Consider the following 15,880-nt stretch of genomic DNA (forward strand, 5'->3'; position numbering starts at 1 on the left):
AGTGTAGAACGATGTTCCATTTGACTATTTTTAGTTGAGGAAAGACAAGAAAAAATGATGACGGAGACTATTTTTTGCACTTCGCAAAGTATGTCAGTTAACAGCAGCGATGAAAGATATCTTCAGCTATTTTTTCTTACTTGACGAAACATAATGGCTGTTAAGAAATGATGAACAAGACTATTTTCAGTTACTTGACGATGGATAAAGTTAGTTATGAACAGTATTGGAAGGTTTCCTTTGACTATTTCTTGCTAAGAGAAAGATTATTTTAGTTAAGAACGATGATGGTAAGAAATATTAAGTTACTACGAGAATAATTTTGACATAGTTTTGCAAATAAAACTGGGTGACTAAATTTGTTGGGGGAACTGTATTTCGGTTGATAATATTTGACAAAGAACTAGTTAGTGAATGGAAGAAACAATTGGTTTAAAGGAACAAAGAACATAAAAAATTGAGACTAAGTAAGGGAATGAACACAGTGAACATACGGGGAACACAGAAAACATGTAAAAAAAGTTGATGAACACAGTGAACATGCAGGGAATATGAACTTACAGAGAACATGAAGACATGATAAGGAACATTGGGAATACAAAAAAATGAACACTGAACATATGAAGAACAAGCTAAGAACATTGAGAACATGAATATTGACTACAAAAGTTGTACAGAGAACATATGACGTCCATGAAAACGTGACAAAGAACATAGTGAACATACGAGGAAAATGGTAGAAAACAGAGAAAAATTGGAAACTGGTGAAAAAATATGAACTGAGCACGCTGTGAACATTTGTAGAACATGGAGTGAACACACAAAACATGGAAAAGAATGCGAAGAACACAGTGAATATAGATAAAATATGCAAATACAGTACGATTATTGAAGGTTTGGATAAGTTGGGGGATAAGAAGGTAAGGGAGGGAAAGGGTAAGGTAAGATTTTGACCGTGTGATTATTGCTTACTTGGGTAAACAACAGGTATTGAAGGTAAAGGTGTTATATGACCGTGTGAATATTACATAGCTGAGTACAAAAAGGGTATTAAAGGCCATGATATTTATTTTGATAGACTGGAGAGGGACTTGATCTGAGTTAATTTGATGAACATTGAACTAAGGTGCAGGACATGAGCTGGAGCTCAGTAACTGACTTGATCTTATTTACTGTGTCTGACATACAGAGGGTATATGTTTCAGGGAAATTGAATAGGTATTAACGAAGATACGAGAAAGAACTACGGAGGGAGACAGGAGCTAGAACTTGCTTACTGACTTCATATATTTCACTATGTCTGAAATATGACTGTTTAAATTTCGTGGAAATTGGGCTATTAGTAGCTAAAATGTGGTCTCTAACAAATTTTGATCTTCAATTGGGCTCTGATTAATTTCGATCTTGAACTTGACACTGAATATTTTTGGCACAAAGTGGCTTCTGATGATTTTTTGGTCTTTACTGGACTCTGGCGAATTTCTGTCTACAAACGGACTCTGACTAATTTTGCTCACAGAGTGGACTCTGAATATTTTTGGGCACAAAGTGGGCTCTGTTAATTTTCAGGGTAAGACTTGAGTCTGATTATTTTCAGTGATAAACTGGACTCTGAATATTTTCAGGCACAAACTAGACTCTGAAGAATTTTGTTACCAAAGTGGACTCTGAAGAATTTAAGTTAGCAATAGGACTCTGTTAATTTCGGTATTTTTACAGGTGAAACAGCCGTAAATGGTTATAAAACTTAAAGTCATGACTAAGATACTGTTTTCCATAACAAAACGTCTTAGACAATATTCTCTGAAAATGGTCTTTTTACAAAATTTGGTCATAAACATATAAATAAACTTCTATGATTATTTGAAACTCTGAAATATTTTCTTAAAAGTGAACTCTGAAAAATTTGAATTTCTCCAGTAAGAACTCTTAACAAACTTCTAAGATCTCGGAAATTATTTTTCTCTTATGAACTTTTAACAAACTTCTATGACATTATTTTTCTCATAAGAATTCCCTAATTCCAAATCAGTGTCTGCCCAAATTCACCTGAAAACCATGATATGCAAAACGGGATTTTTTAATTTCTCCCATAGGAACTCTTAACAAACTTCTAAGATCTTATTTTCATCATATGAACTCTTAACAAACGTCTAAAATCTCAGAAATTATTTTCCTCATAAGAATTCCTTACTTCCAAATCTGTGACTGCCCAAATTCACCTGAAAACCATGAAGCGCTAAACGGGATTTTTTCCAAAACAAAAAAATCCTCTTTAGCCTTCACCCCTACTACTGACACCATGGAAGGTTGTAACGCGGGGTGGGGGAAATAGCTCTATCATGTCCATTATTCCACCCCTATTTAACTATTCTAATGGGGGAGTGGGGGAAATAGCTCTCTTTTGTCCATTATTCCCCCCCCCCCTGCCAGTTAGCTAATCTAAAGCTCCCCCCAGAGTCCCTACTGCAGCTCTCTAATTCATCACCTGGTGACCTAGGTATTTGATTACCTAGGTGTCAAGACCACAAGGCATTGTAACCTGATCAGGTACCCGTGACTCAAGAGAACTCTAGAGTAATTCACTGAAACGAACGAATCAGAGAAACGAAAGGAAAGAGATGAATAAAACAGTAATTAGTGAGGGTTTGGGGTGAGGGAGGAGGGAGGACTAGGCGGGAGGAGGGAGGAGTGTAGTCAGGTAAAAGGGAGAGAGGGTATGGAGATGAATAGGAAGTAGTGTTAGAGGTAGAAGTAGAAAAGTAGATAGTAGAAGGTAGACTGCCACATCCATTCAAGACCATTATATACAAGACAAGGAATGGAACTTGTCGGTATCACAAAATTCTCTAAAAGTATCAACAGGTCATCATTAGCATGATTTAACTGGAATCGTGTTCCAGACAAGATTCTTTAACTAAAGAGTACTCAACACTCTATTTTGCATATATCATAAATTCCAAGAACTTGGGAACACAATTAATGTAAAATTAAAAGTAAATGAATCAATTATTTATTTAGCATGATAAATATCAGAATTCCAGCAATCGAACTGAAGGTTCATTTTTAATGTACCTAGTGAGTCACTACACCAGAATTCGAGACCATTACAACCGTCTTTCCCCTGATTGTCACACAACACTAGTAAACACGACTACGTCACCTTTCATGATCAACTCACCAAGTGTCTGCCTATAGCTGGCTTGAGAGGGGGGGGGGGGACTGTAGTTGACAGAGACTGTCCACCCCGTCCGGCTGACAGCCTCTCGGTTCTGCTCTGCTGGCTGTTCTCCTGTCTCTCTGTCTATCTCAGTGTACAATACCCTGGTATATATTGGGGACCAACTAGCTAACTCCGCCCACAAGTAGATAGCCCCAGGCACTCTACCAAGCCACACCTTAAATTGGCGGCATGTTTGAAGGTCACCCCTGGCTAGCCGCCTGCAATTATGAGATTAGCGGAGACCATGTCAACTTCCCATGACCTGACCTTGGTCACTTGGTGGTCATTAACACGTAGAGGTGAGAGTTTCTTAATTACTAGGGGCCGCCAACCTGACGCCTTTCGACATCTTGTCTGTGACTTCTTGTTCTAGTAGTAGTAGGCAACCTTCAGTCTCGGAAGACTATGGAGTTGCGCCCTGACAGGGCGCAAAGCCTGGGTAGGTAGATTTGAAGGAGAAGCTGTTACCCATGCAGCAGGTCCCTCCTCTCCACGTTGCTGAAATTATCCAATAGAAAGGCAAATGCCAATACACATGGTTCCAGCAACGTTGCAGGAGCTGCCAGAACGAGGTCGACGTCAACAACGAACTGCCTTAGGGGATCCAACTCTGGGTTTTTCCTCGAGGTTGGCTCCTGAAGCTTTTCCCAAAAAAGGGGTATGGCCGCAAGGTAGCGGAGGTTTAAAATCAGGGTTTTCCTTCCCCTAGATGGGCTGCCTTCCCAGGCTATTGAGTCCCATCTACCCGGAGCAGCTGTTTTTAAGGCGCCAGAGGCACGCCCTCACCCCTTCTCCTGTCGGTAAAAGCAGTTCCGCCAAACTTAAAGACTAAGCCATCCGTGCAGGCCAGGAGTTGGACTTGGTTGTCAGAGGCTATTGGAGACGCATACCGTATAGGAGCATTTTATAGGTCATGGGAGCTCGTCCCCCATTACCACTCCCTGGCTATGACAACCCCTTGGACTCCTGTTCTATATATATATATTAAATTCAAAACCACTTTACGGTGTTACATCTCCCTTTCCCCCCTTAATAAAGTTTTTGCAACACTGCTAATGCCAATAAGCTGGGTGGAAAAACTTTATAAAAAAAAAATTACATCCTAGCTAAACAATTTTTCATCATCCTACTCTAACAAACAAAAATATGTTTTTGTTTGACAAAATATGTTTTTATGTTTACACAGAGACAATTATGTTTTTGTTTACCCAGTTTGTTTTGTTTTGTTTTTGTTTGAAAAATATGTTTTTGTTTACCCAGAGACAATAATACATGCGGCCCAGGGGAAACTCAGAGAAAAACAAGGGCAGAGCTACTCAGACCTAGAACCAAGAAGTGGAGGACAAGAGATGGATTCTTCCAACCCTTTTTTTCCCCAGCCTTGCAGCACAGCTTAAGATAAAACTCCAGGAAGTATGGACATGGATGAGGGAAACGTACAGTGAACATCCATCCTGGGTAAAATTCCCACAAAATCCTCCCATGACCGCCTGGAGGCGAGGTAAGTCTATAAAGGACCACCTTGTTAGAGCAGGTGTGCAGGTAGATCATCTAAACCGAACTCAGGGGGGGAACAACCCCAGGTTACAGTTCAAAGAAATGAAACATACTGACCCTAACCTAACCTGACACAGGTTTGGTGTGCGACCTGCATGGAGGCGGAGTATGCAGTGGTTAGGAGGGGCCTACAAGTACGACCGACATCAGTTGTCTCTGGTTGGGCGATATCACTGCTTGGTCTTGTAGATATTCCTGTGACGCCTTTCATCAACACAACTGCATCAGTCGCCTCTCTGTCGTTGACGCACAACAACGCAGTGGAAACTGTACTTCTTGCACTGCGCACAGGACCGTGGAATTTGGTTGTCCCAACTGATCTTGAATTGGCCGTACGTCTGTCACCATGATTGCCGTATCTTGGGGTTCTTCACAGCATAAAGGGAACTGCAAGTTTCGAAACCTCCATGTAGTTGGAACCGTAGAATCCATTCTATTCTCAGCCTCCCTGTTGCTCCAGCACGCCTCCTTCAGAGAGCCACTTCAGACAGCTACATCAAGTTTGCACGACACAGGGGGGAATCACTCAACAGAGCAACATGCTTGCTGGAGCGGCGGCCAGTTAAGGCAAACGATTCTATCTTGCAATTACGCTCCATGCAATGATGCTGACACCTAGAAGGAACACTAGGCATCATGTTCTAGCTTGGCCTTATCTTCTCCTCCTCTTCTAGCCCTACCACTTGAGCTGGGCGGTACAGCGACGGTCTCGCTTCATGCAGGTCGGCGTTCAATCCCCAACCGTCCAAGTGGTTGGGCACCATTCTTTCCACCCGTCCCATCCCAAATCCTTATCCTGACCCCTTCCACGTGCTATATAATCGTAATGGTTCGGTGTCGGAAAATCCGACACCATTTAATATATCATACAGATAATAGCTGTATTGTATAAACAAGTTACCCATAGAAAACGTAACTTGTAGTGGAATTACTGTCTATAGAAAACGGGATATCATCACCACATACTATTATAATTCACCAGCTATTCTGCTGGGAATTATTCTTAAATACATTAGTCTTTGGACTTTACCATCATAAAACATCTCATATAAATTAACTTAATTATCAATATTAAAGTAGAGTAAATGTGACCCTTCTATCACTTTCTGTCATCTGGACAATGTAAGCCAGGCGTCAGTGATGAAGGAGGGGCAGCCATTGTTGATACTAGACCAGAGGCTCACGGGAGCAAATTCGGCTCCTGTTAATTTTACTTGGACGTAGTGTTATGGAAACCAAAGGTGTACCATTATCAACACGCTGTCAACAAATCAAGTTAAGTGTTCTTCCGAAACCCATGTATCTTTCATTTATGGCCATTAATGTCATTATATAGGGTGACCCGGTTAGAGCACATGGTAGCCTCAAACTAAAGGTAATTAAGCCAGGTCTTCATTGTTCCATGTACAGTATTTTCTCTGATATACCTGTCATATATAGGATTCTGGCTTTACAGCTAGCGCCCTTTTGACAGGTCAAGACGAGGAAGCATGCTTTGTGCATCAGTTACCAGGGTGATGGAAGCTACCTCAAAGAGGGAAAATGTGGTGTCTACACCCTAGTTATACCTGGTGGACTAACCTGCTGTACTATAAGATAAGGAACCTCTTCAATGTATGTAGTCTAATACTGTAGTTTGATTGGCTGCATATATATAAATTAAATTAATATAAACCCCCCCCCTAATGTGTAGAGGATCGATTTGTGAGATTATGAGATTATTGCAGAAATACAGTCCACTTATCATTATACAAATTGCTATCGAAGTATATAAATTAACGTAAATATAAATTCATATAAATTAAATAAATATAAATCTCACAGGTCGGTTCCCACATTCGGTGCTTTCCCCTGATAACTCCCTTCCCTCCCTCCTCCTCTTCTTTCTTTTTTCTCCCATGGGTCTTTGAGAAGCGACCTGGGGTCCAGTGGGGTCCGTCCATCCTGGGGTCCAGTGGGGTCCGTCCATCCTGGGGTCCAGTGGGGTCCGTCCATCCTGGGGTCCAGTGGGGTCCGTCCATCCTGGGGTCCAGTGGGGTCCGTCCATCCTGGGGTCCATCCTGGGTGGACCAATGTTGGTGGGACAGACTGGGGTTGTTGTTGATCCTCTCTGGTGGTCACGATGCAATAGCAGGTGGTGACACCATGGCTGGTGATGACACCATACCTGGTGGTGACACCATGGCAGGTGGTGACACCATGGCTGGTGGTGACACCATGGCTGGTGATGACGCAATGGCTGGAGGTGCTGACATGGCTGGTGGTGACGAAATGGCTAATGGTGACGCAATAGCTGGTGGTGACGCCATTGTTGGTGATGATGCCATGGAAGGTGATGACACCATTGCTGGTGGAGACACAATGGCTGGTGATGTCGCCATGTCTGATGGTGACTTCATTGCTGGTGGTGATGCTATGGCTGGTGGTGACGCCATTAAGGGTGATGACGCCATGGTCTTACTACTACTCCACGGAGACTGGTGTGACGATGCTATGGCTGGTGATGACTCTATGGCTGGTGGTGACGCTAAGGCTGAATGTGAATCCATGGTTCCTGGTGACGACATGGCTGGTGGTGACGCCTTGGATGGTGGTGAGGCCATAGCAGGTGGAGAGACCATGGCTGGTGGTGAAGAATCTCCTCTCAACTCCTTATATTAACATTTACTAATAACACTAACACGTAGAATTAAAATCGTTGGTGTATCAGGCATGATATGCTAAATCAGGCATGATTTAGATAGAAATTACCCAGCCATCTTGACACCAAGCGTCGATAGCAGACTGAAACATGAAGTCTTCCACGAATGTTAGAGATTTATAGAGTTCAGTTAATTGTCCTTTCTTTCTAAAAATATTGTTCATTATGAAAGAAGTATTCATTTCGTGAATTATGTGAATACCTCTTCTCGCAATTGCCTTGCGAGAAGAGGTATTATTATTCAACATATTTACTGGTGACGATAGTTTAAATCGTACTCCTTTATTTCCCTCAATACTTACTAGTAAACCAAATTGGTTTAAGCTCGAGATCGCTATGAGCGTCTCTGTGCATGCGTGTTCGGGCCTCTGGGTATGGGGGAGGTGGCTTTTCGGCACACGGCTCCGCTACGAGTACACACAGATTTACAAGCGGCAGCCATTGCAGATATAATACGTGGTCGTACAGTGCTTCGTACTGTATATTCTCGTTTCTGAGAAGATAATCGCGTCCCCGAATTTGACCTTCAACAGCAGTGAACGTAAGGGACTAATTGACGTGATATCGGCGACTGTAAATGTGCCTACAAGCCTACGTTATGGTATGTTTTATGTGTAGTGCACTATCTCATAAATTATTACTGTAGGTAGCTCGTCGTTATGTCATTTACCGACCAAAACACTCATGTTCTTTTCTTTCCACGTAATTCTCAAATTTTAATGAATAGTGGAATAAATCTCTAGCCCAGTCAAATTCTATAACATTTTTGTGATTACAGCGTGTTGGTGAGGACAAGCAGAGCAATTTTTCCTCTACACACGACATTCCCTACTGGTGTATCATCCATTATTTGGGCAATGTGATCACGTCTACGAGTATTCGAACATTGAAACAGGTTTAGTGAGGTCTTCTTACAACTAAGCCTTACTGTCTCTCTTTCGTAGATTTCTTTGACTGATGCTAATATTATTTCTATTATGTATTTACATTTCTTATACATATAATATTCTAAGAGAAATTACATAAATCTAATATTTTGTTTCTCAGTGTGTAGCAATGTTTCATATATAATTTCCTATGATTTGACAATTTATTTAATAGGCTTAATATTCTTACTATATTATCATCATATTGAATCTACATTTAATTTCTGATTCTATAATGTGTATTGATATAATTAACCAACTGGTATCGAACCAGCACCAGTCATTATCCTAGATATATATTATTTCTAGTAATACCCCCCAGTGTTGAAGTTTGAGGATTTAAACTCTCAATTAATTATTATTACAGTCCATTCTTGCTCTTCAAATAATTACCAAATAATCTAACATCCATAGGCACTGGTACCACAGTGTCAGTCTTATAATCCATTTATTTGTTTTCCCTCTTTTTTCAAAAGTGGGTGGTCCTTCGAGTATTTCGATTTCTTAATTAAATATTAATAGAGTTGAGTTAAAAGTCCCAATCCACAACAGTTGGTGGTGACGCCTTGTCTGGTGATGACGATGCCATGGTATGTGGCGAGGCCATGGCTGTTGGGGTCGCAATGTCTGGTGATGATGTTATGGCTGCTGGCGACGACATGGCAGGTGGTGTCGCCAAGTCTGGTGGTGACGACATGGCTGGTGATGACGACATGGCTAATGGTGACGACATGGCAGGTGGTGTCGCCAAGTCTGGTGGTGACGCCATGTCTGGTGGTGACGCCATGTCTGGTGGTGACGACATGGATGGTGATGACGCCTTGGCTAGTCGTGAGGCCATAGCAGGTCGTGATGCCATTACTGGTGGTGACGCCATGTCTGGTGGTGACGCCATGTCTGGTGGTGACGACATGCATGGTGATGACGCCTTGGCTGGTCGTGAGGCCATAGCAGGTCGTGATGCCATTACTGGTGGTGACGCCATGGCTGGTGGTGACGCCATGGCAGGTGGTGACGCCATGGCTGGTGGTGACGCCATGGCTAGTGGTGACGCCATGGCTGGTGGTGACGCCATGGCTAGTGGTGACGCCATGGCTGGTGGTGACGCCATGGCTGGTGGTGACGCCATGGCTGGTGGTGACGCCATGGCTGGTGGTGACGCCATGGCTGGTGGTGATGCAATGAATGGTGGTGAGGCCATAGCTGGTGTTGACGCAATAGCTGGTGGTGACGCAATGGATGGTAGTGACGCTATGGCTGGTGGTGACGCCATGGCTGGAAGTGTATCCATGGCTGGTGGTGATGCCATGGCTGGCGGTGATGCCATGGCTGGTGTTGACGCCATGGCTGGTGGTGATGCCATGGCTGGCGGTGATGCCATGGCTGGTGTTGACGCCATGGCTGGTGGTGATGCCATGGCTGGTGGTGATGCCATGGCTGGCGGTGATGCCATGGCTGGTGGTGATGCCATGGCTGGCGGTGATGCCATGGCTGGTGGTGGTGAAATCGATGGTGGTGATGCAATTTTTTTTTTATTATTTTTATTTTCCACCACTGACGTGGCCATACAGTTACAATGCTAACCAGCATATATACATTTTCTTCTGTCCTCCATGGACAGGGTTAGAGATGTGTTAAACATATAGTTCAAGGGTTTATTGAACACTCAACTACAGAAGGTGATACGGTGCTTTTAAAATGCTAAGCTAACCTACATACGTAAATACATAGATCCACAGATTTACGTATGCCCTACATAAAGTGTTAGATGTGTCTTTTACTTAGTGTCATTAATGTGCATTTACAAAGGTGAAATGTAATTCTGATCAGCTTTCATATATCCTTTATACACATACATATACATATACACACACATGCATTCACATACATTTGTCTCTTTTACTCTGACAGGGTGAGATAGCTGATAGAGAAACAAGTGTGCAATTAAGCACTTAATCACTATAGGTGATTAAGGTGCTTTTACAAGCTCAGGTTATATAGTCACATTATATACATACATTGTATAATTGATACATTACATGGTCAATCTAGGGTACAAGATCAATATATCATCAATTGTTCCAGTACTCATATAGTAATTACACAGTTCAGCATACCTTAGCCCAGGAGGGCGAAACTCAGTCAAAATGGGACATTCTACAATATAATGTTCAAGAGAGTGCATGTTTTCTCTTTCACAAAGTTGACACATTGTGTACTCGACATTTGGGTTCTGAGAAAGCTGCAGATACGTCTATATCCCAGTCGTATTCTGGCCACTATAATATCACATTGCCGGGTTCTTGTTCTATTAGTCCCATATGTGACTGTCTCCTCACGATATCTATCATAATATTTAATGCTACAACTTTCTGGTTTTTGTGAATTTGTTAGGTCGATGAGATCTAGACATTTGACGATGAGATCAAACATCGACTCTCGGTCGATGAGATCATTAGACATTTGTTTAAGTATTCTCTTTGTCACTGCTAATGAAACACCCATATCAATTTCTACCACTGGTTTTCTACAGGCTGTCTTTGCAAGCATATCAACAGTGTCATGCCTTGAGATGCCAACATGTGATGGTATCCATAGGAATTTAATTTCAAATCTGTTTTCTTTAGCAGCCATGACAGTGTCCACCCCTATATTTCTTCCTTCCCAACTTAGAAGAATCATATCTCCGTACCCTAAGTATTCTCTGATGTTCAGGGAACATTTTCATGTGTGGGAAAGCATGGAGCGCAATTAAGCTGGCTATAAAATGGCCAGCTAAGTTTCATAATGCAAGGGGGCTTACGCCTTTTGAGGCACAGGTCGGTGTAGAGTCATCCTGTTTCCCGCCAAGACGCCCTGACGCTTCCCGGCACCTGATTGGCCAGGTGAGGTCACGTGCCAGAAGTGACCAATGACGAGAGCCCTCGGGCGGTGTGACGTCACGAGGCGGAGGGCTCGGGGCGGCTGGCGCCTGGGCGGGAAGAGTACGTCACGAGCCGTCATAGAGGGAAGACGCGCTCGAGCGATCTCCGGATCTAGAGAGCCGTTACCAGTAGATTTAAGCTCCGCTTCGATTTTGCAGACAGTCTGAGAAGCCATCCAACTTCCGTGGAGTGCCCAGAGGAAAGGACGGACTGGATTAGAGAGCCAAGAGCTCTGTCAAGAGTCTACAGCAGAGGGAACGTTGGGCTGTTGACGTCTGGGACGCCCAGACGACCACGTATTGTACATCAAGCGAGTAGCTACGGCCGGGTCAAATCTACTGGCAGTGAGGCGAGGGGAAGCTGTGCTGGACTGCCAGGTGTTGGCAGTGCCAGAGAGAGTGGAGGACGACGACGGAGGTACCTGCTCCAGTACCCCAGAGAAGAGGAGGAGGAAGGCAGTACCTGTTGGGAATTAGCACGGTGAGGACGCGTTACCACGAAGGCGGCGGAGGAACCTGTGTGTGTGGTGGGAACTAGTCGACGGCAGAGCAGATGCCAGGACTAGGAACCTCAACATCCCTCAACAGAGGACGAGTCAACTTCGTGGTTGGAGTGAAATAAGGTAGATAATTGTCCCTCCCTTTACCCCTTTTGATCTAGGGGAGCTAAAATATTTTATATGTTGTGAATATTTCTACTCATCATTTTATTGTCTAAGTGACAGAATATTAGGCTAGGAGCCAAGAACTCATTTAGGCATGAGTTGGTGCGTGTGAGCATTAAGGTGGGGATGTTAGTGATCCTAGAGGTGGTAGGTGGTGTGCAAAGAGCCAGCAACGATCTCTGAAGCACCCAGCTGATTACATTGCTAGAGGCGTGGGGAAGTCAAGACGTTCTAACAGTTAGAGGTATCAGCTGATCATGTTGCCAGAGGCACGAGGTTGTGCCCGCCGCCTGACGGGTGGACCCAGTCAGCTGACCGTGATTGTTCAAATATATTGCATGCACCATCCGGTACATCGTCCCCCTTCTTCTACAGAGCCGTCGGTATAGCACTGATACACATCGTTACCCATACTCTGAGTACTTTCAGTGATGCTTTTAAGTGTTAACTGTTTTAATAATGTAGAGTGCACACTATCTTTCTTGGGCGCATTTACAAAATCAACTGATAGATCCCAGTTATCCCATGGAGTAATTGGTTAATTAATCATTAATTGAGTTGGGTACATATTTAATATTTTGATGGAGTTGGCTACCTTGTAGAACCAAAATATATAATCAGATTTCGTTTTTCTTCTATAGACCTCAGGTGACTGCAGTATATTAGAAAGTTTAGCTTGAAACTTCATGTGTTGTCTAGATCTACTCAATGCCTTCACGCCGAAAACTGTGCTAATAGACAAAATTCTGTCACATATGGTAGGAAATTTTAACTCTGCTCTCATATTAATTATTCTCGTGGACTTTGGAGCCCCAAGGATGAGACGTATAGCTTAATTTTGCAAGGTTTCAAGAGATTTCAGCTCTTTGTCAGTATACAGTGTGAGATGTAGAGCATTATAGTCAATCACAGAGCGTATAAATGATACATAAAACATTCTAGCAAGTCTCACGTTAATTCCATGATTGACACCAACAAGACCCGCAAGGGCTTTAATCTCTCCCACAGTCTCCTCTTGAGAGAAGAAAGGTACCCAGGGTCGTTAATGGGGACACCAAGGTATTATCTGTAAGACTCGCAGTTCTCAAGTGCTCGCCAATCTATATGATAATTGGGTGGTGGAATACCACATGGAATGAGGGCACGAGTTTTCTGTACAGAGATAAGGAGGCCACATTCCTCAGCTCTAGTAGCAAAAGCATCGAGCAGAACTTGCATTCTAGGCTCGGGGGCAGCCTGTAAAATTATATCAGCAGCATAACAAATGACAGTCTTCATTATTAGTTGGAAGATCTTTAATATGTTTATGCATCAGAACGTTGAACAACAAGGGGCTGAGGACCCCCTCCTTGTGGAGTTCCCAGATCAAATGTTTGCTCTCTGTGCTTTTAACACCATTAAACAAAACATATGCTGTTCGATTAGACAAATAGCCCTTTATCCATTTTAGTAATTTTCCTTGTATTCCCAGCTCGACAAGCTGTTCCAGTATGATTTCTCTGTTTGCTGTATCAAAAGCCAACCTGTCCTCTTAAAAAGAACGTCGCTTTTGGCCGTTTGCCCGTATGGCCGAATTTGGACGTAATTTGAAAATGAAAAAAAAAATAAAATAAATTTGGGATTTTTGTTTTCAACAACAGTAAGTTAAGGGTCCTCTGATAGGTTAGGTGGGCAGGAAATTCTCATAAAGTTTCAAAACGATATGAAAAACGTGAATTTAAAGAGTCCTCTTATAACCTCTGCGCGTACGCCGGACGACTCAAATAGAAAACGGAACAGAACGTCACTTTTGTGAGTCGATTTCATTTCAAATTACGTCCAAATTTAGCCATATCGCGCATACGAGCCAAAAGTGACGTTATTTTTAAGAGGACGGGTTGCAAAAGCTGCAGCTAGGTCGATGAAGACTGTTTGAGGGGAAGCTTCAATATGTGCGAAGTACTCGGCAAAACAGTGTTGTGTACTGAGCCCAGGCATAAATCCAAACAGTTGGGGGTGACAGGTGCCCCTGTATACGATTCATGAGTCGGTTAAGAACAATACGTTCAAGCACTTTGCAAACACACGATGTTAGAGATATGGGTCTATAATTATCTGAGTGTGGTTTGGGGATGGGAACAATGACACTCTTTGTCCAAGCATCAGGTAATACTCCTTCACTTAAACTCATTCTGTACAACACTAAAAGTGGATTACCTGGTACTTATGAGACTAATCTCAGTAGACTGTAAGTAATACCATCCTCTCCAGGAGCAGTTGATTTGCCCAATTTTAGTGCATGATTTAATTCCCATTCAGTTACATCATTAAGGTCCGACACGTCGACAGCTGTACAGGCAAGATTGATGGTTCGTTGTCTGTTGGGGCGTGTGTCATCAAGTTTGTGCTGTATGTTAATTGGGAGTGAGTCGTAGCTCGATGTTAGTGCCCATTGATCAAGGAGAATGTTTGCTTGTTCTAGTGGGCTGTGGTGCAGTGGTTTGATTGGGGTTGCTTCTAGAGATTTTTCGTACCTTTTCCCAAACTTCAACAAGTGTTGTTTGCTCATTTATACTTTGTAGGAACTCTTCCCGATGTTTATTACGTATAACGTTGCTCATGTCTTCTCACCTCTCTCTATTTGCAACTAGAAATGCATGCAAGTCTCCTTGTGCTTTGGTTCTTTCGTATGTATCTCCAAGTTGCTTTACTCGTTAATGTTGTTTAACAAATACGGGGTCAAGGACCCACTTGGGTGGTGGTAGGTGTTGCCCAATTCTGCTAGGCTTACGACCTGTTCCCCAACACACCCATGTGTCATAGTAGGTAGTAATTGTATCAACGAGATCTATGGAGAAGGCTTGTACATTCGTTATTTCGTAATAATGATACCATTTTGAAATACAATTAATAAAGTGGTCGTGCAAACCATATGGAATATTCATTTTCCGTCTCTGATGTCTATTAGGTACATCACACTGTACCTCATAGGAAGCAGAAACTGCATAGTGATCACTAACCAAGTGATTTACCAACGAACATTCCATACTATTGCACAAGGTAAAATATTACCCATTACATAATCAAGTCTGCCTCCCAATAAATGAGTTTGGGTATCCGTAGTATACACGGTTAATCTGTTGTCATAAACATATTTGATAAATTTGCATCCATTATCGTTGTTAGTACTGTCTCCCAGCGTAATATGTCTAGCATTAAAATCTCCCATGTATATTGTCCCATGATTGTCTAGATCTGGGAGCAATGTTACATTGAGTTTCTGGCTTCTGGCATATACGTTGAGGAATGAGAAGTGTCCTGCTGCAGTTTGTACATGAAAGTGATGGTACTGTGTGTGTACATTGTGTGACGTGCTCAAAAGAGTGTGTGGTAAATCACTTCTGATGTATGATAGTAGGCCTGTGGCATTGCTGTTAGTATAGGATGCATACCCTCTGATTTTTGGTAGAGTTTTGTTTATCATGTTGGACGTGTAGGGTCCCTGTATAGCAATTATATCTATGTTGTTACTGGTAACATGTGCAATTAGATCATTCAATCTTTTGTTGATGCTACGAATGTTCCAACTGAGAAACCTAATGGTCCTTGTGCCAGCAGCAGCCATCGTCTTGGTGTCGTTCCTCCTTGGGATTGGTGGTCCCATTGTTGTCCTCGTCCCACTTCCACAATGTGTTAATTAGTGACTCTACGATGGAAAGAGCCGCACCAACCTGGTGTTTGGTGTCGTCAGTAACATCTGGTGATGACAGCAGTCCCCTGATTACTGAGGAACTCGGGATGGTCCGTGAGTGAATGTTCTCTGTAAGTTGCATGACATAAGCACTGTTACGCAGTATATTATCACTCAAGTACTTTTCTTGAACGCTTTCGTGAAGATCGTTAATG

General features: G+C 42.7%; 2 protein-coding genes across 2 annotated transcripts; both read left to right on the plus strand.

Annotated features, from left to right (window-relative positions):
* The first annotated feature begins 6,925 nt into the window (after positions 1-6,925).
* LOC123749869 (seminal vesicle major clotting proteins-like) lies at positions 6,926-7,441 on the plus strand. The gene has a single exon (XM_069334743.1). It carries the CDS (start codon positions 6,926-6,928, stop codon positions 7,439-7,441), a length of 516 nt encoding a protein of 171 aa, XP_069190844.1.
* Positions 7,442-8,994: 1,553 nt separating this feature from the next.
* Positions 8,995-10,816, plus strand: LOC138370390 (seminal vesicle major clotting proteins-like). Its single transcript, XM_069334745.1, has 2 exons — positions 8,995-9,447; positions 10,802-10,816. The coding sequence occupies exons 1-2, from the start codon at positions 8,995-8,997 to the stop codon at positions 10,814-10,816; spliced, it is 468 nt and encodes a 155-aa protein (XP_069190846.1).
* The last annotated feature ends 5,064 nt before the right edge of the window (positions 10,817-15,880 follow it).

This window comes from Procambarus clarkii, chromosome 32 (assembly GCF_040958095.1).
Source record: "Procambarus clarkii isolate CNS0578487 chromosome 32, FALCON_Pclarkii_2.0, whole genome shotgun sequence".
NCBI lineage: Eukaryota > Metazoa > Arthropoda > Malacostraca > Decapoda > Cambaridae > Procambarus > Procambarus clarkii.